At 40.1% G+C, this 21,659-nt stretch overlaps 1 protein-coding gene across 4 annotated transcripts in view; it reads right to left on the bottom strand.

The window, feature by feature from the left end:
• Positions 1–17,391, bottom strand: part of FBXL2 (F-box and leucine rich repeat protein 2) — a 112,883-nt gene extending 95,492 nt beyond the window's left edge. For 3 of the 4 annotated variants that reach the window (XR_745273.3, XM_010341544.1, XM_074405937.1), the window contains exons 1-3: positions 17,310–17,391; positions 3,543–3,604; positions 3,305–3,398 (exon numbers count right to left, since the gene is read on the bottom strand). Coding sequence is in view for 3 of the 4 variants with exons in the window: in XM_010341544.1 (XP_010339846.1) it covers positions 3,305–3,398; positions 3,543–3,604; positions 17,310–17,312 (159 nt within the window). In the remaining variant the exon portion in view is untranslated. The remainder of the gene's footprint in view (positions 1–3,304; positions 3,399–3,542; positions 3,605–17,309) is intronic. The other variant, XM_003930917.3, reaches the window with a different exon arrangement.
• Positions 17,392–21,659: the final 4,268 nt, after the last annotated feature.

The raw sequence follows: 21,659 nt of genomic DNA, 5'->3' as shown, positions 1-21,659 counted from the left end.
GGGTTGTAGAGAAGCAATCTGTGAATTAACATCTTTTCTTAAAACTGTCAATAAAATGATTAGATGAAAAGAAAACAGATTTTTCTAAGTGTATTTAAAGTGATAGCAGAGAGATGAAAAGCAGCATATTATTCCAGATTATGCTTGTTAATGGTTCCAAAGAGGAAGTTGAAGTTTCAGTTGATATGATCTGAAGCTAGTTGAGAATAAAAGATGGCAGTAACAGAAGCAGTCAAAAGCTGCAGGAGAGAAAATGATCTAGACTGAAAGCACATAAGTCTGTCACAAAGTCAAAGAATTCACATGTATTGAGGAAGTAAGACTGAAGGTGAACAGGAATTCAACAAGATTAGGAACAAGAGACTGCACTGTCACAAAGAAGTCTACAATATGAAATAAAAATATAAGCCAAGGATAGACAATGAAGACATAATTTAACAGAGCAGAAAATAAGCAAGATTTAAGCTTCAGGGGTTGGGGGGCTTCATTACACCCAGTGTTGTGGAATTAACTAATGATGAAGATGGATGCTTAGGTAACCTGGTTCAAACCCTTTTTCAAATTTTTTCTTAGAAAGGGTAGCTAGGAAAAGGGAAAGCAACACAGAGAATGGGAAGTCTGAAAGTAAAATGACAGAAATGATTTAAAAACCAGCAAAAAAATCTGAAATTAAAATACATGGTCGGCTAGGGTTAATTTTGAGACTCATGAGTTGGAGAAGACCTGTAGGGGCAATACTTTAAATTCCCCTTATAGACTCTGAAATAAGAACACAAGTGGGAATGTAAGTCTATGAAGAGACATTAACATTTGCTCTCAAATGGCAATTCTTTCTGAAAAATGATCTATATATGAGCCTTATGGCATGATTCAAAAGCTCTAAGTAGTTAAGATGACCTCCAGAATTTCTAACAGCTGAGTCCATCATGGATCTTTAAAAGAACTGAAGTTTCCAAGATGCAGTTTAGAAATCACACTATTATAGAAAGTGATATAATTCCCTTTTATTTATTTATTTATTTATTTATTTATTTTGGTATCAACAGACAGAAACTGTTCATGGCTGAGTACAGTATAAAAGCCAACCCTACCAGAGGAAAAAACCATTCAGTCAGTAGCCTTGAGTCACAGCAGCAGTATGCATGAGAAGGGTGGAGTTTAATCACACCCTAGTGTTTAGTGATCAACATGGGCCTGCTTGAAGCTGCTTATGATTCCCTAGGATAAGAATACCATATTTAGATTACAGCTTGATGCCCATTCTAGAGAAATGTTCAGACGAAGGCTGGAAGCACTGCAGAATCATAGGGAACAACATCTACACTGTAGTCTGCGTGGATGGCATCTGTGCAGTGTATAGTGACAACTTGCCCATCCTGACACAGTTGTATTGCTTCTAACAACTTACTGTGCTTGTGCAAAGCCTTTTGGGTTTACATGGTAAACATACATTTCTTTCTTGTCAGCAAGAAAGTTTACTTTAAACTTGTCAAAAATGCCAAAGAACATTCCCTCTTACCCAAAAAAAATTTGTTGTATTGGAATAAAACATAATTGATATTTTTTATACAATCCTGCCTCAGTTTTATTTTTTTATCCACTGAGAAGCTCATGACAATAGTGTCAAAAACACCCGATGACTAATGAAACACCCTCTGAAGTCCCTGAAATGTGATCACTACCACAAAGAAGCTAAGTCCTTACCCCATTTCTACAAGGAAAAATGTCTAATAACCTGATGACAGCAAAGGTGAGTAATCTGAGGCATCTACAAAGTGGCTCTGTGGTGAACTTGGGAAGAGATGAAAATAATTATTCCCAATATTTAAACAAAACTCACACTCATTCCCCAAATGTTAAAATGAGATTTAGTACAGCCAGGGAATGGACTCATCTGGTCAATCTCTTATTGCACATCAGCATTTCCCCCAAAATTTTCTATAGAATATTAAAAGGATTCCATGGTCAGTAAGTTTGAAATGCCACAATTACCCAGTGTGTATAATTACCACACACATTAGCCTCTTAAGGCCCTGTGAAGTCCTGTAGGTTCTGTTAACCCAGTGTTTCCTACAGTCATTTGATCATAAAAACTGGGTTTCTGTTGCTGTTGTTTGGTGGAGTATCAGTGATAAAAGAAACAGAGTTAGGGAAATGACTCTCAAGGATTACCATATATACACTATTAATTCCTTGTAAAGAATTAAAATATAACAACATCCAAAACAAAAATTAAAAAAAATTTTTTTTTTTTTTAAGACAGTCTCACTCTGTCCCCCTGGCTAGAATGCAGTGGCACAGTCAAGGTTCACTGCAACTTCCGCCTCTTAACTTCATATGATTCTCCTGCCTCAGCCTCCCAATTCTTGTGCCTCAGCCTCCGAGTAGCTGCGATTACAGGTGTGCACCATGCCTGGCTAATTGTTTTGTATTTTTAGTAGAGATGGGGTTTCACCATATTGGTCAGGCTAGTCTTGAATTCCTGGCCTCAAGGAATTCGAGACCCACCTCAACCTCCCAAAGTGCTGGGATTACAGACATGAACTACCACTCCTGGCCTTAAAATAAGATTTCTTTTGATGATTGCATAATACTAAAGAAAACTAGGCCGGGCGCGGTGGCTCAAGCCTGTAATCCCAGCACTTTGGGAGGCCGAGGCGGGTGGATCACGAGGTCGAGAGATCGAGACCATCCCGGTCAACATAGTGAAACCCCGTCTCTACTAAAAATACAAAAAATTAGCTGGGCATGGTGGCGCGTGCCTGTAATCCCAGCTACTCAGGAGGCTGAGGCAGGAGAATTGCCTGAGCCCAGGAGGCGGAGGTTGCTGTGAGCCGAGATCGCGCCATTGCACTCCAGCCTGGGTAACAAGAGCGAAACTCCGTCTCAAAAAAAAAAAAAAAAAAAAAAAAGAAAACTGAAGTGCCTCCAGGCTAACAAATGTTGGTTTGATAGCTTTATTTGGTTAAAACCACCACCAAAATAACATTTACTGTATATTCAGTGAAGCCAGAAATAAAAGACAAAAAGTCTATTTTATAGTATTGTCACTTATACTTCTCATAAAATGAATAAAAACATATCAATACTTGGGGTGGACAGCATTTTAAGTACTAAGAATATATCATTACTGTGCTTATTTTTTGCATTTATTTTTAAACTCTTCTGCCGGAAAACATCAAAAACTTTATGACTTCAGGAGCTCACAACCTTGCAATAATCTTTCCTCAAATTACTGACTTCATCATGATTATCTACTGAAACCAAAACAATGGCACCTACTGAAGATTATTACAATACTTACCACATTACAAAAAGAATCCAGACCAATGCTATGTACATACTTAGTACATTCTGGATTAGACCAAGTAAAATTTAACAACAAGCTGAACAGCATTCTATAAAACAAAAACAAAAAGTCAGTTAGGCTAATTCTGTCTGTTTTTCTCTGCTGTGGACTCACAGTGAGAAAGAAGATAGTCTCGGAACTTGATGACTAAATCAAATCTAAACTCTTCTTCCAGAATTTTATCTACACTTACCTTAAGAGAAGTTCTTTAGGTAACTTTTTGTTAATAAGGCCTTCATCATTGTTTGAGAAAACCTGGAAAGAAAAAAAAAAAAAGGAAATTGTTAAAATATTTTCAATCAATGTGGAAAAAAGTTATTTGTTTTTATACTATTAGATCAGAACAGCTCCAATCGCTGTCCTACAAATAGGGTGTTACTAATTTCATGACGCCACCACATTCTAATATTAATAATAGAAAACGTTTTATACCCTATCACTGTTTCATAAAAATAGCAATACATAGCCATTTGATACTATGTTGTATTGAAGGTTCTAGCCAAAGCAATTAGACAAAGGATAAAAAAGACGTCCAGATTGGAAAGGAACAAGTAAAACAACCTCTATTTGTAGATGACATGATCTTGCATACAGAACATTCTAAAAGGGCACAAAAATCAATTAGAACTAATCAAGGAGTTCAGCAAGCTACAGGAAACAACATATAAATGTACAATATAGTTATATAAAAATAAACTGAATTTCCACGTAGTAGCAATGAACATCCTGAAAATATATTTCAGAAAACAATCCTATTTACAACAGCATCAAAATGAAAAAATACTTAGGAATAAACTTAACAAAAGAAGAATAAGACTTCCATATTGAAACCTTATACAATACATTGTTGAGAAAAATTAAAGAAGGCTTAAATAAAAAGACTTTCATGTTCATGAATTGAAAGACTTGTTAGTGGTATGTTGGTAGCACTTCCTAAAGTAATTCATAGATTTAATGCAATCTTTCTCAAAATTCCAGCTGCCTTTTTTACAGAAATTGAAAGACTGATCAAAAAATTCATATGAAAATGCAGGGGACCCAGAATAAAATAATCTTAAAAAAGAGAAACAAAAGTTGAAGGACTCAAACTTCCTGATTTCAAAATTTACTACAAAGCTTCAGTAATTAAAACAATGTGTTTACTGGCACAGGGTAGACATACAGATCAATGGAACAGAACAGAGAATCAAAAATAAAATTATTAAATTGGCTAAAATAAAGAGAATCCATAAATAAATTCTTAAATTTATGAGCATTAATTTAAATGGAGAAAGAATACTCTTTTCAAGAAATGGTACCAGAACAGCTAGATATATACAAGCAAAACAATGAATTCGGCCCCCCATCTCACTTCATATAAAAAATTAATTCAAAATGGCTCAGAGACTTAAATAAATATAAGAGCTAAAATTATAACCCTTGGAAGAAAACATTAGCATAAATCTTGGTGGCTTTGGATTATGCAATGGTTTCTTAGCTATGACACTCAAAGCACAAGCATCAAAAAAAAATTGATAAACTGGACTTCATCAAAGCAAAAGACCTGGCTGGGTGTAGCAGCTCACTCCTATAATCCAATCACCTAGGGAGGCAGAGGCAGGCGGATAGCTTGAGGTTGGGAGTTCAAGACCAGCCTGGACAACATGATGAAACCCTGTCTCTACTAAAAGTACAAAAATTAGCTTGGTGTGGTGGCACATGCCTGCAGTCTCAGCTACTCAGGAGCGTGAGATAGGAGAACAGCTTGAACCTGGGAGGCAGAGGCTCATTCCTGTAACATGTATCAGTACTTAATTCCTTTTTATTGCTGACTAGTATTTCACATCTTGGAATGCCACATTTTTTTTTTTTTAGCCCTTCAGCTAAAGGATATTTTTAAATTATTTCCACTATTTGGCTATTAGGAATAATGCTGCTATGAACATTTATGGACAAGTTTTGTAGAGACCTATATTTCATTTCTCTTTATTGTCTTACAAGTGGAGTTGTTCAGTCATATGATAACTCTTTTTAACCTCTGAAGAACTGCCAAATTGTTCTCCAAAGTGGCTGTACCATTTTACATTCCCACCAGCAGTGTATGAGAGTTCCAGTTTCTTTCACCATTACGAAAAGGCTACATATTGTTTGTTTCCATTTACATTAATTGTCCAGAAAAGGCAAATCCATGGACACAGAAAACAAGACTGCTAATGTATATGATGTTTCTTTTGAAGGTATGAAAAAATTCTTGAATTAGACAGCTGTAATGTTCATACAACTTGGTGAATATACTAAACCCCACTGAATTGTACTTTTTTTTTTTTTTTTTTTTTTGAGACGGAGTTTCGCCCTTGTTACCCAGGCTGGAGTGCAATGGCGCGATCTCGGCTCACCGCAACCTCCGCCTCCTGGGCTCAGGCAATTCTCCTGCCTCAGCCTCCTGAGTAGCTGGGATTACAGGCACGTGCCACCATGCCCAGCTAATTTTTTGCACTTTTAGTAGAGACGGGGTTTCACCATGTTGACCAGGATGGTCTCGATCTCTCGACCTCGTGATCCACCCGCCTCGGCCTCCCAAAGTGCTGGGATTACAGGCTTGAGCCACCGCGCCCGGCTGAATTGTACTTTTTAAGTGAGCAAAATTTATAGTATATGATGAATATCTCAATTTTTAAAACCTGGATTAAAAAAACAATCCACCAAAACAAACTGCAGAAGTGGAAATAGTGACATAAATAGTACCCTACATTTATTTTCAAAGTAGTGTCAATGAGTAGTCTTGGTACTGTATATATATTTAGTAAGCGCCTACTGTATTCCAAGCTCCAGAAAGCACTATGTCAGATGAAATAGCTAAATTATCTAATATTTTTCTAGTTCCTTAAGTGCAAAAGTACTGATTTGACTTTTTTTTTTTGAGACAGGGTCTCACTCTGTCAGCCAGACCGAAGTACAGTGGCACAATCATAGCTCAAGGCAGCCTCAATTTCCCTGGCTCAAGCAATCCTCCCACCTCAGCCTCCCAAGTAGCTGGGACTACAGGTATGTACCACCACACCCAGCTAATTTTTTAGAAAAGTTTTTGTAGAGACAGGGCCTCCCTATGTTGCCTAGGCTGGTCTTGAACTCCTGGGCTCAAGTGACCCTTCTGCCTTGGCCCCCAAAACTGCTGGGATTATAGGTGTGAGCCTGGACTTTCTTCTTTTTTAATGTAAGCATTTTCATTTATAAAATTCCCTCTAAGTACTGCTTTCAGAGTATCCCATAAGTTTTGATATATTTTCATTTCTATTCATCTCAAAGTATTTTAAAATGGCCATTATTTCTTTCACCTATTGATTAATAATGTATTTATCTGGGGCCAGGTACAAGTGGATCATGCCTATAACTCAGGCACTTTGGGAGGCCAAAGCAGGAGTATCACTTAAGGCCAGGAATTCAAGGCTAGCCTGGGCAACATAGTGAGACCCGACTCTACCAGAAAAATTAAAAATTAGCAGGGCATGGTAGCATATGCCTATAATCCCAGCCCTATCCAGGAGGCTAAGGCAGGAGGACGGCTTGAGCCCAGGAGTTTGAGCCTAGAGTGAGCTACGATCACCACTACTGCACTCCAGCCCAGGGGACAGAGCAGACTCCACCTCAAAAAAAAGTGTTATTTTCACATATTTGTGAATTTTCCAGTTTTTCTTCTCTTATTGATTTCTAGCTTCATTCCATTGTTATCAAAGAAGATATGAAGATATTTTGTATTATTTCAATCTTTTGACATTTATTGGAACTTGTTTTGTGGTCTTACACATGCCTATCCTGAAGAACGTTGATTCTACTGTAGTTGGGTTAAGTGATCTACATAATTGTCAGGTTTCATTGATTTCGAGTGTTGCTCAAGACTTCTGTTTCCTTATTCTACTTGTCTAAATGTTCTATTATTGAAAGTATGATACTGAAGTCTCCAACTGATGTTGGGATAGGTGGTGAATAACATGAAAACCTTTACATATCTCAACAGTCAGAACAATGGGCTTATTTTCTGCTATTAAAAAGACCAGTGAATCAAAGTTGTGAGATTTCACTTCAACATAGGAAAAAAAAACAATTTTCTAGCAATTAGAATAGCCCATACTAGAATGTCTTGCTGTTGAAGCAGTGATGCCTCTTCTTCAGTGCTACTGCAGAGTCCACAGATCCAGGATTGTCAGGGAAAGGAATCCCTTTTTCAGTAGATGTGACTAGGAAACCCCTAGGGATCAATTCTAATTTCCCAAAAGAGTCTTGCCACTTACACCTTTGTAAGCCTTGGGTATGTCATTTAACTTTTCTATGCCATAGTTTCCTCTTCAGCAAAATAGGGGTGTTGTGAATGAAATGAGTTCATAAATGTGAAGTGCTACCAACAAATGGTAGCTATGATGACAGCTGTGAAATCTCCAATTACTATTACAAAACCACTTCTCAGCTGAGTGCAGTAGCGCACACCTGTAATCCCAGCACTTTGGAAGGCCAAGGTGGGAGGACTGCATGAGGCCAGGAGTTCAAGACCAGGATGGTCAACACAGATAGACCTACATCTCTAAAAATAGAAAAGAAAAAATTATCCCTTCATTTCTGTCAGTTTGCTGCATATATTTGTGGCTCTGCTGTTTGGTGCATATGTGCTTATAACTGTTATGGTTCCAGTAGGAATTAACCTTTTATCGACATATAATCACCTTTGTCTCATGTAACAATTATTATAACTTAGTTTATTTTGTCTGATATTAGTATAGCCTACCCAGCTCACTTTTAACTGTCTTTTGAACTAACAAGGGTCTCTTGTACGTAACATAAAATTGGATCATATGGGAGTTCTTTTGCTTGTTTTTATCCATTCTGCCAGTGTCTAAGTTTTAACTAGTAAATTTAATCCTTTTATACTTATAGTAATTACTGATAAGGAAGGACTTATGTCTGCCATTTTGCTATGTTTTAAATTATGCAGTGATGTGTACTGCTTTATAAATGCCAAGGATCAAGTTGGTTGATAGTGGTGTTCAAATCTTTTATATCCTTACTAATTTTTTTCCCTCAAGTTCTGTCAATTAGTGATAGAGCTGTTATATTCAACTATGACTGTGGTTTTGCCTCTTTCTTTGGTTTTGTCAATTTTTGTTTCATGTATTTTGAAGCTTTGTTGTGAGGTAGATAGATGTCGAAGGTTTGTTTGTTTTGTTCTGTTCTGTTTTAGATGGAGGCTCACTCTGTCACCCAGGCTGGAATGCAGGGGCATGATTTTGGCTTGCTGCAACCTCTGCCTCCCAGGCTCAATGATCCTCCCACCTCAGCCTCCCAAGAAGCTGGGATTACAGGTGTGCACCACCGTGCCTGGCTAATTTTTGTATTTTTAATAGAGATGGGTTTTACCATGTTTGCCAGGCTGGTATCGAACTCCTGAGCTCAAGTGATCCACCTGCCTTGGTCTCCCAAAGTGCTGGGATTACAAGCATGAGCCACTGTGGTCAGCCTGGTATGTATTTTTAATGAATTAATTCATAAATGATTATAAATAATCCTTATTTTTCTCTAGAAATGATCGTTGTTTAAAAGTCTACTTTGTTAATACAGCAACATCAACTTTCTTATGCTTTTTGCATGGTACATCTTTTTCACCCTTTTTCAGTCTGTTTCTTATTTACAGTGATTCATAAAGATAGCACATAGTTGGACCACGCTATTTTATCCAGCCTGACAATTGCCGCCTTTTAATTGGAGATGGTCTTTATATTTAATGTAATTATTGATATGATTGATTTTAAGTCTGCCATCTTTATATTTTCCATTTGCCTCATCTCTTCTTTGTTCTTCTATTCTGCTTTCCTGACTTTTTAGTAATGTGACATTTATTCTATTTCCTTCAGTGATCTTATAGCTATCCTCTACTGAAGGGATATTTCAAAGGATATTCAAATATCCTTTCAATAGTTGCTTTAGTGATTACAGAGGGGATCTTTAACTTATCAAAGTCTAACTTCGTTTGACTTCCCCTGATTGTTGTATACTTACTGTTGTATAGCTTACTTCTACCTCTACTATATAACAAATGTTATTATTTCTTCTTTAAATAGTCCATATTTTTAAATAAATGTATGTATTAAAGAAACATATTTTAAAAGGTCCCTTACATTTATCCATCTATGTATCCTTCCTGGTATAATTCATTCTTTCAAATCTGAACTTCCTTTATTATGACTTCACTTCAACTTAAAGAACTTCTTTTAACATTGCTTGTAATATAGGTCTGGTGTAGACAAATTGTTTTTGCTTCTGACAAAAATATCTGTATTTTGAATGTCGAATTCCAGGTTAGCAGATTTGCTTTAAAAAAAAAAAAAAAAAAAAAAAAGCAGCACTTTAAAAAAGTTATTTGAGGCCAGGCACAGCAGCTCACACCTGTAATCCCAATACTTTGGGAGATGAGGCAGGAGGATCACTTAGCTCAGGAGTTTGAGACTAGCATGGGCAACACAGCAAGACATTGTCTCTACAGAAAATTTAAAAAATTAGTTGGGTATAGTGGCATGTGTCTGTAGTCCCACCTATTCAGGAAGCTAAGGTGGGAGAATTCTTTGAGCCCAGAACATTAAGGTTATAGTGAGCTATGTTCACACCACTGCACTCCAGCCTGAGTGACTGAGTGAGATCTGCCTCAAAAAAAAAAAAAAAAAAAAATTATTTCATTGTCCTCTGACCTGCATTGTTTCTGATGCAGTATCAATTATTCATATTACTGCTCATCTTTATGTATTTTTTTCTTTTCTATCTCCTTTTAAGATTTCCTCTATAAAAATCTTTGATTTTCAGAAAGTTGACTCTGATGTACCTCAATTCAGAATTCTGTCCCTGCTCTTCCTCCCCTCCTTGAACTCTAGTTACATGTATGCTAGACAATTTTGTATTGTCCCACAGATCTCAAATGCTGATTTTTACTGATCTGTCCCTAAGTTTACTGGGTCTTTCTTCTGCTGTGTCCAGTCTGCTATTAAGCCTATCAAATTAATTCCTCATTTTTAATATATTTTTCATTTCTAGCATTTCCATTTGGTTCTTTTCATAGTTTACATCTTTCTGCTGAAATTTTCTGTTTATCCACATTGGTCAACAGCTGGGCCATCACTGAGACTATTTCTGTTGCCTCTTTCTTCCCCTGACCATGGATCACAATTTCTTGTTTCTTTGTATATCTCATAATTTATTTCATGCCAGATACTATGTATAAAAGAACATTAATTTATCTCCAGCAAGGGAAGTTCCTTCTTCAATTAAGTTGCTAGGAGACTGGAGTGGAGGTTCGACCCTTTTAACCTATGGTTGAGCTGGGTTTGAGATTGTAATGCAGTGTTAGTTCATGACTGGTTTATAATCATTTCAGGGTGAAATCAGAACTTTACCTTCAGGAGAAGCTAAAATCTGAGCACTGTTGAAGCTTCACAGAGCTCTTTGAGCTTTATAACCTATGCTAGCTTTTGGAACTGTGGGATATCTTTCCACCTCTCTGCCCTCCCCTCACATTCCAGCTGTCAGCTAAGGAGTTGTCCTTGCTCTCCAGTAGCACCTTCTGCTTTCTGTGCCTTGAGATCTCTCTTTGCTCTGTTACCCTGACTATACCTTCTCAAAAGCTGACTTGTCCTCAGTAAAAGCCTAGACAGTCATAAAGAGATTTCTTAGCTGTCTTGCCATGCCCCCAGGCTGCTGCAGCCCCAGCCTTAGACTTCATAAAGCCCCTGGTACACTACAGAGATTTCTATTGACTCTCCTGCCCTGCCCCCAGCCTTCAGCTGAATCCACCCACCTCAGCAGGATCCTTCTTAGCTCTCTTTCCCTTGCCCCAGCATCCGAACTCCTACTCCAGTGTACTAACTGAAGGGCCATGGGAAAAGTTGGCAGGGAGGTGTAGTCCTGCACTGTAGCTGGAGCTCCTCAGGATTCCAAGTTGTCACTCCACCCTACATGCAGTCAATAACAGCTGACTTCTCTTTAACTGCCTAATTCTTCCTCTTGCTGTTCCACGATAGATGAAAATATCTATGTATCTCTCCCTCCTTTTTTTTTCCTTCTGAAAAGCATTCATTACTTTCCAGATTTTTGTTTGTTTCGATTTCTTTACATCAACTCTCTGATACATTTTTTTAAATTACGATTTTGTACCTTCTCTGACTTTTCTCATTACCAGGGTGGGATCAATAATGTCAACAGTTAAAACTTTCAACATCCTAACAGGAAATGGAAATCTTTATTATCCTTTTTGATAGAAGAAAAACAGACTTGGAGAAAATAAATGACTTGACCAAGGTTCAGAGCTAAGAAACAGAAAAACCACAATTTGAATTTACATCTAATGACTACAACTCCAGGGTTCTTTACGCTGCACAACAGGTAGGATAGGCCTGTTTGACTCTGGGAAAGTCATTTAACCTCCTAGTATTTAGTATTTCTAGCTTGTAAAAGGGAACAATTGTACTAGATAAACTCAAAGTCTCTTCCAACTCTAACACTCCAAGAGTCAATAAAATCCAGTTCCTGCTTTATTCATCCCTACCCCAAGCTTGCTCCTTCCATGGTCTTCATCTCAGCAAATAGTAGTTCTTCCTCTTGCTCAGGCTGAAATCCTCAAAATCATTTATATTCCATAACCACTCCATTAGCTAATCCTATGGATTACTCCAACGATGCCACAGTCACCCTGCTTTGTCCCTTCTCCCCTCATTTTACTCCAGAATGGTTAGTCGCATATGCCATTCCTCTACTTAAACCCCACCAATCCCTTCCCCTTCCATCAAAGGAAAAGTCAAAATCCTTTACACAGGTTACAATTCCTTCGTGATTTGACTTCCTTCACTACTTTCATCTTCCTTCCTACCACGCTCCCCTATGTTACTATACTCCAGCCCCGCTGGTTTTCTTGCTGTTCATCCAACACATCAGGCATGTTCTTGCCTCAGCACCTTTGACTAGTGCCCTCTCCCGATACAGTCTTTCTTCAGGCATTCTCATGGCATACCCTCCGCTCAAATGTCACCTTAGTAGAGAGGCCTTCCCTTCTCTTCTGCATTAAAAGGAACACCTCCCTCCCCTCATTCATTCTCCAACCCTGCCCTAGAATTCTTTCTCTCCTACCCAGCTTTGTTTTTCTCCAAAGTACTTGTTACCACCTTACTGTGTATTATCTGTCTCCCTGACACTAGAATATAAGTTTCATGAGAAGGGGGCCATTCTCGGTTCATGCGCTGCTGGATATTCACTGACTAGAACAGACACTAGCACACAGTAGCACACAGTAAATATTTATTGGACAAAACCCCAAAGAACAAAAATACCAATGGAAAGACACAATTGTAGAGGCAACACTGAGAACTGGGAAATCTGAGTTTGAACCTTGATTCTGACTCCATTAAAAACTTCCCAGTAAACGCCCTGTTCTCTTTCCTTAGACTTTCCTGTCCATCCCTGTCTCTCCCATGGCTACCCTAGTGCTGGAAGAGGCAGTGGCTGATGTAGACACTACACAGGGTAGCAGTGAGATTCAAAGTGAGGGAGGAAAAACAGCAGTAAAAGTGTAGCCAACCCACAGCTGTCCATATCTGAGCTTTGGCTGTCTGAACTGGAAAAAAAACAAACAAACCAGTAAATCCTTCAGGATGTCATTAGACAACATAACAACAGTTTGTCATAAAATTTAAAAGAGCCTGCTGACTCAGCTAAGACATTAAGACTCTTAATCTTGGTGTAATTAGTACATTTGTGCCAGGCACTGGGCACAATCTTTAGTTTGGCAAGAAGCCATAATGTAATGGTTAAGAGCCCAGGCTTTGGAAATGGCCTGGTTGAGTTCAAATCCTGGCTCTGCCACTCACTCACTATGTGACCTTGGGCAAACGGCCTACTCAGTTTAGGCCTATTAAATGGGAATAATAATGTCAAACTCAGGCTGGGTGCAGTGGCTCACACCTGTACTCCCAGCACTTTGGGATGATGAGATGGGAGGATTGCTTGAGCCCAAGAGTTTGAATCTACAGTGAGCTGAGCCACTGCACTCCAGCCTGGGTGACAGAACAAGACCCCGTCTCCAAAATCAGTAGATAAATAAATAGATAAATAAACAAACATCAATCTCTTAGGGATGTTGGAAGAATTAAGAAAAACGTGGTCAGCCCAGAACTGGATACAGAGAATGGGCTCTATAAAAGAAAGCTATTGTTAACAATTACTAAAGATTATTTCCTACCCCACAACAGTGCAGACAAAAGGGAGATCAATATGGTCACGAGTAGGACAATTAATATATAGAGAAACCTCTACTTTTCTTGATCTATTAACATAGATTTCATCATATAAATTCTCCTAACAATATCATATAATGACAGAAAGACCAAAACTGTCCGTAAACCTTGAGTTAAATCACTTTAATGTGGAAAAACTATTTCCCTCCATCTTCTGCTTCCCAATACCTCTGACAAGTCTTGACCACAAATACAGAAAGAGAAGTGTCAAAATAGGAAAGTCCAAATGAATGAATTAAAATGAAAAATTATATGACAAAATGTTATTTATTTCCAAAAAATAAATCTGCTTTACAAGCTAAAGTGTTAAACAATAACAAAAACTTGACAAGTAATATATATATTCCAACAGATTTTGTTCCACATGAATTAAAATTTAAACAATTATTAGATGCCTTTTTTTCCCCTTTATTTTGGATAGAGGGCCTCGCTCTGTTGCCCAGGCTGGAGTGCAGTGGTGTTAACACAACTCAGTACAGCCTTGACCTCCTGGACTCAAGGGATCCTTCCACCTCAGCCTCCCAAATAGCCAGGACCATAGGCATGCACCACCATCCCTAGCTAATTTTTCAAATTTTTTGTAGAGATGGGAGTCTCACCATGTTGCCCAGGCTGGTCTTGAACTCTGGGACTCAAGTGATCTTCCCGCCTCAGCCTCCCAAAATGCTAGAATTACAGGCATGAGGCACTGATCCCAGCCTTGAAGTCTTTTTGTGACAACAGTAGAATACAAAACTAAAATCTAAAAATTAGGAAACTCTCAGAGAATACATTTTTTAAAAAAACACTGTTATATCCCTCATTTCCAAAAGGCTTTATGTAAAACACTTGTCTTTGTGATTCACACAAAAAGCGGATGCCAATTTCTTAACTGAACTGAAGTGACAGGAGAAACTCAATGCTAAAATAGCTGTGAGTAAGAATGCCGATCTAATTCATGTCTTTATTAATTCCTTCCCATTTCAACTTTGTGAAAGAAGGGAAGGAGAGAGAGAGGGGAGAGAAGGCTAGGCATGTCTACCCTGTTCTGTAGTATCTAACCCAGTGCTGGAACAACAAAACACAATCATTCATAAGTGCTCAGAAACCTTAAAGTGCAAATAAGAAAGAGAACTAATTTCCTAACATATATATGAGGAAACATATAAAGATACACTATACATTACAGTACAATCTATAAACAGGTTCTCAAAGAAACTGCCAGGTTTTGAATGTGGCTCAATTTATCAGTGCGGTGACCTAGGCAAGTTACTTCACTTCTCTGTATTTCGATTTCCTCATCTCTAAAATGGGGTAAAGTTATCTTCATTACAAGGTTGCTGGATCATTTAAGGCCCTTAGAAAAATTTCTACTGCCTCTATAGTAATAACTATGTACTGTACACATGTACACAATAAATGTTAGCTGTCGTTATTATAGAGTAGAAATAAATGGCTTAATTGAAAACATTTTCATTGAGAAATAGTTCCAAAATTAATGTGCAAAGTCACTTATATCAATGGCTAAAGTTTTATGTTCAGATTCAAGCATTTAAGGAAGTATAACGTAATTTAGACTTTAGGGGCCGGGAGTGGTGGCTCACGCTTGTAATCCCAGCACTTTGGGAGGCCAAAGCAGGCAGATCATGAGGTCATGAGATCGAGACCATCCTGGCCAACACAGTGAAATCCCACCTCTACTAAAAATACAAAAATTAGCTGGGCATGGCGGTGCGTGCCTGCAGTCCCAGCTACTTGGGAGGTTGAGGCAGGAGAATTGCAGGAACCCAGGAGGTGGAAGTTGCAGTGAGCCAAGGTCACGCTACTGCCCTCCAGCCTGGTGACAGGGTGAGACTCCATTTCAAAACAAACAAACAAACAAACAAAAATACAGTTTTGGGGATGACATATATATGCAGCCTCTTCATCCCTCTCCCTCCTATACCAACCATTCCCCACTTCCATGGAAGCCTGGGCACCTTACCACTCAATTAAGCTCCTATGAGTTATATTCTTAATGCTTAAAGATATACAAAAAGCAAAGCATTACAAGTTCAGCAGAGCAACCAGTAATACAAAAGTACAGTAAATATCTTTAAAGTAAAACTCTCAAATTCACAATAGTGAGTGAGGGTGGGCTGTAGGTCAGAATGAAAGAAGCGGAATAAGTAAAAATAAAGAAAAATAGATGACAGGAGAAATATGAGACTTCAGAGAACTGTGAAAATTTAATTCCTGGATATTCTTTATTCTTGCTACAATTGTTAGGACTTTTCTCACATATAACATATAACAGTACATGACTGCAACATTTGAAACACTTCTATCTTTGTAAAAATCACTTTCTGAAACTCTTGCCCGCTCCATTAATTTGTCACTTAAAAAGCAATTCAGAATTTAAAAAAGAAACGTACACAAAATAAAGAAGACATTACATAGCACTGTGATTTGTGGGTGATGTTCTTCTCCTGCCAGCAATAATGCCACACACTTGGGGGCCGCTTTTCCAAAGTCAACGTGAGACACCATCCACCTTCTCCTACCACCACCCCTCTCCTTGATTATTAAGAAAAAAACTGAGCCAGCCAGGATTCCAAATGATAGTTTTTTTCTCCATGAGGCCAGCTGGCACTCGGGGAGCACCCTGCATTCTCAGCTCATCAGCACTTCCACTAACTCCTGCAGATAAGGAGAAAATCTCCACTTAATTACTCCTAGTTAAAACAAAGAACCTGTTTCTAAGAAAGAGGTATTTCCCTATTACATACGTCTACCCCCATACCTCCTCAAGTATTCTATACCAAGGGTGTGTCCCCAAGCAAGGAGTCTAGCTCCTCTCTTCTTTTCACCCCATGAAGGCCTATGGAATTGACTACACCTTCGGTAGTCAATTCTCTGAACTTGTCTATTCAAGCCAGCACCTCCAGCGAGTGAAACCGCGTCATGTTTTTAAACAAGCTTAAAGGGGGCCAGGTGTCATGCCCACGCCGTCTCGGGGTAACTGAACAAAGGTAATGATTTAAGACGTTTACAATGTACTAATTGTGAATTAATTAAATCCCTTAGTGAGGGTGCGGCACTCGGAAAAAAAAACCCTCCAGCTCCATGTCCCCTATTTTTTAAAAGGGGAGGGGGGTTCTCTAAAATAAAAAATTTTGATTTCCACGTGCTAAAGAACCTATCAGAATGATTTTGAAAGGAAGACAATGTCTTATATTAGTTATATATAATTGCACAAAACCAGAATTGGAGGCACACAGACTGCTTCAGTGTCAATATAAATACATACGATATTCGTGTATATGATTTTTTTTTAACCACACCCTCCTTGGGTGGCTTCCCAGGCTCTCTCGGGCCAAACAGCGTCACGTCGTCCAGCGGCCCACTGGGTGGGGGTCCAGGCTGTCACCCAGACGCCAGCGGCGGGGAACGCGGCCTCGCGGTCGCCCCCGGGCAGGTGGGCGCTCCGGACCCCCCAGGGTACCCCTCCCCGGGCCCGCCCAGCCCAGCCCAGCCCAGCCCAGCCCAGCCCAGCCCAGCCCAGCCCAGCAGCCTCGCAGGCCGCGGCCCGGCCTCTCCGCTACCCCCGCGCCGCCCGCCCGACCCTAGCGGGCGGCGGCGTGGGGACCCGACCCGGCAGGGGTAGGGCGAAGCGGCTGGGCAGACGCGGGTCCCAGACTCACCATGGCCGAAGAGCCGCGAGCAAGCCCACAGCCCGAAGTCACACGGCGCCGGCGACGCCCGTTGTCCTGGTGACGCCAGCCAGGCGCCCCGCCCCGTCCCCAAGGTGGGCTCGGAGGCGGCCATTGGTGGCCGGCGAGCACGTGACCCGCAGGGGCGGTGCCCTTCGCACCGCCCACCGCTCGCCCCCGGCCCCGGGACGGGGCTTCTTGGCTTCTCCCACTTTGCGTCTGGTCCCTGCTCTCAGCCTGATCACCTTGATGACCCTCACCTGACAGATTACCCAGTCGCAGACTGCCCAGCTGAAAGACACCATGGATTTTCTTTTAAAAAAACGTTATACAGGTAATGCACGATTATTGAAAACATTTTAAATTACCAATAACAAGAATTTAAAAGGATAAAACCACACTCATCCCAGCACCTGAAGTAGCCACTGCTCAGATTCCGGTCTATTTGCTTCAAGCTTCCAATGAAATATGTTATAATATACTATATTCTTAAAAATGGAGGCAAACCGTAGGTAACTGTTTTATAATCTACTTTTTTAGATTAAAAGTGATTATCTTTGCATGCCACTTCATGGAATAGCATTCTATGCATGTTGTGTAATTCATTAAATCAACTGGCAATTTGTTGAATGTTTTGAATACGGTTGAAGGGAACTCTAGATGTCCTCACATCCAGCCCATTAACTCTATGAAGAAGGACCCAGTGTGATGGCTGACACCTGTAATCCCAGTACTTTCAGTGACTTAAGCAGGAGGATTGTTTGAGGTCAAAAGTTTGAGACCAGCCTGGCTGATTCTACAAAATAAAGAAAAAAAGAATGTGCTTGGTGCGTTAGAAGTAGGGGGGAAAAAAAAAAGGCAAAATAAAGACAACAACAAAAATAAAGTTATTTAAAAAAGAATTTTAACATGTAAAAAAAAAATCTGTGAAGAAGAATCATATTCGACAGCTGACCTGACATCTCCCCTAGAATGCCTAACAGACACGCTGTTGTCATACGGCCCAAATAAACCTATTGATCCAAGTTTCTTACTCACTCCCCAGTCTTCCTTAAAGCAAAAGTCCCTACTATCCCCTTGATTGTTAAGACAAAAACCTAGGAATTCTCCTTGATTCCTGTTTCCTCACACTTCACTTCCAGTCCATTAAGACATATTCTTGACTCCACCTTAAATTCACAACCTAACCAGTCTCCACCTCACAACCACTGCTGTCTCACTCCAGTTCCTCTCCATATGTGCTATGATTTGAATATTTGTGTCCCCTCCAAACATTATGTAAAAACACATCAAATGTGACAGCTTTAAGAAGAGGGCCTCAGGAGGGGAGTAGGCCATGAGATCTCTGTCCTCGTGAATAGGATGAATGCCCTTAAAAGAGAGCTTGAAGGAGTGAATTTGGCCTCTTTGCCTTTCCATCCCTTCTGCCACGTGAGGACACGGCAATACCTTCCAGAGGAGGCAGCCCTCACCAGACATCAAACTTGCCAGCACCTTGATTTGAGACTTCCCAGCCTCCAGGACTGTAAAAAATAAATTTCCATTGTTCATAAATTACACAGTCCTGTGGTATTTTGTTACAGCAGTACAAGTGGACTATGACCCCATTTCTTCCCCGCTGCATCCTACACAACAGCAGCATTTTCAGTGGCTTCTCACACACTTAAAAAAAATACAGACTGGGTGCGGTGGCTCACACCTGTAATCCCAGCACTTTGGGAGTCCGAGGCGGGAGGATCACCTGAGGTCAGAAGTTCGAGACCAGCCTGGCCAGAATGGTAAAAACCCGTCTCTACTACAAACACAAAAATTAGTCAGGTGTGGTGGCGGGCGCCTGTAGTCCCACTACTTGGGGGGCTGAGACAGGAGAATCGCTTGAACCCGGGAGGTAGAGGTTGCAGTGAGCCAAGATTGCACCACTGCACTCCAGCCTGGGCGACAGAGCAAGACTCCATCTCCAAACAATGAAAAGAAAAGGAAAAGAAAAAAATACAAATGCTTTCCATGGTCTATCAAAATGGTACACGATGGAGGCCTTGCCCTCTGCACCAACTCCGTCTCCTGCCACTCTTCCCTCATTTATGCCACACTGGCCACACTTTTATTTCCTGGGGTTCCTCAAACATGTCAAATACTTTTGTACTTAAAAGCCTCAATAATATCCGCTTCCTTTATGTGGAATATTCTTCCTGCAAAACTTCACATAGCCCTTTCCTTCACTTGGTACAGATCAGTTACCACCCCAACTGGCAGCTTCGCAAAAACCTTTACGACCTAAAATATCTCACTCCAGTCACTCTCACTTCAGTCAGTCTCTCTCATTTAACTCTGTCTTATTCTCAAAGTACTTAGCCCCCCTCAAAATGATCTTTTTTTTACCTTTTTGTTTATTACTTCCTGTATCCCCACTCTGGAATGCAAGATGTCTATCTTGTTCCATTCTGTATTCCTAGTGTATAGAACAGTTTCTGGCTTATAGTAGATGCTCAATAAATATTGATGATTGACTGAATGAACATCTATCCTAGGACTGTATGATCAGTTTGAAGATCCAAATAAGAATATGACTAGATACAGTAGGGAGTGTAATAGAATATAAATACTGTAATTACTGACAGACTTTATTTTTATCTTTTTATTATGTAATATAAATACAAGTAATAGAATACAAATGTACTTTTAACACTACCCAGTTCAAGAAACAGAACATAGCCAGCAACCCAGATGATCCTTATGTGTACTCTACTAATCTGAATTCCCCCCTCAACTTTTCTCCTATAGGTGATCATTGACCTGAAATTTATGGAAATCACTTTCTTGCATGTCTTTATTTCTTTGTTTCATTTTTGTTTTTTGGAGGTTGGTGGGTAATAATCATACAATTCACCATGATGTAGAATCAGTAGAAGCCCTGAGCTTGTTTTCTTGCGATTACACAGTTCCATCTGGGAGTGATGGGAGACAGTGACAGATCATCAGGCATTAGGTTCTCATAAGGAATGCACAACCTAGATTCCTTGCCCGTGCAGTTCACCATAGGGTTTGTGCTCCTATGAGAATCTAATGCTGCTGCTGATCTGACAGGAGGTGGAGCTCAGGAGGTAATGGGAGCAATGGGGAACGCTGTAAATACAGATGAAGCTTCACTTGCTGGCCCCTCACCTGCCGCTGTGCAGCCCAGTTCCTAACAGGCCATTGACTGGTACTGGTCCATGGCCCTGGGGTTGGAGACCCCTGCTGTAAGAGACTGACATAGAGGCTGACCCTTAATTTGACCTCCTCAGGTTAGAGAGTTTCCTGCACGGGATCTGATGGAAATATTTAAAGATATGCACTATCCACTGCTGCCTGGGGGAAGGAATGGAGGATGAGGCAAGCAAGAGATAGACCCAAAAGCCTGAGGATGAGGAGGAAGATTCTTGGGGGAATAAGAGCTTTGGAGGGCTACAGCATATACTGGGGAATCTGGAGTACAGTATACATGCACAGGCCCAGATGCATGATCAGAAAAGGCTTGAGCAGATCCTAGACTTACACTTGTGGCTGATCTTCGGACTCCACACGAGCAGGAAGTGAAGGCTAAGGTAGGGTTGCCACCAGCTTGGCTTAGCACTGAAGAAGTGTCCTAGCTTAGAGCCAGAGTGTGAAGAGCAGATGCAGGGGCTTGTGGTTTTCTGGGTGTTTTTCTTTTTCTTTTTTCTTTTCTGTCTCTAAGCATTTAAGGAAATCTCTTTCGGGTCACTAGTCAACTGCTAAGATAACAATAACAGAGACTTCAATAAGCACACTTGACAAAGAATACAGTCTTGGCAAACACAATTTGGAAACTCATTAAAACAAGTGGATGGCCGCAGCCCTCAACAATTGACATTAAAGCCTTGGGTAGTCTTATTTCCAGAGTTCCACATTATAATATTCAACATAATATCATATAGTATTCCAGAGTTCCACATTATAATATAAGAATTGAGTCCAATTCTCAGCAATATAATTACAAGGCATACAAAGAAACAGGAAAGTATGGCCCACTCACAAGGGAAAGAAATAAATTCACAGAAATCATCTGTAAGAAACATAGATGTGCTTTAGTCAAGGAAGAGGCTGAGGCAGACATCCAGGCCTGCATGATTCAGCGGGATTGGTCCACAGGCGCACACTTCCGCTTGTTATATAAGCTGTTTGTGTAAGTTCATACTTAGCTTGAAGCGACTATTGTCTGTAGAAGGTGTAACTGCCCTGCTGATGCTGTGCACGGGGCTCTTGGGCATGGCTTGACATGGCACTAGTTCCCAGAGAAACAGAGAGGGAGAACCAGAGCTACCCGTCTTCAAGACAGACAGA

This window comes from Saimiri boliviensis, chromosome 9, assembly GCF_048565385.1.
Source record: "Saimiri boliviensis isolate mSaiBol1 chromosome 9, mSaiBol1.pri, whole genome shotgun sequence".
Classification (NCBI taxonomy): domain Eukaryota; kingdom Metazoa; phylum Chordata; class Mammalia; order Primates; family Cebidae; genus Saimiri; species Saimiri boliviensis.
This window is presented reverse-complemented; position numbering and strand designations above follow the sequence as displayed.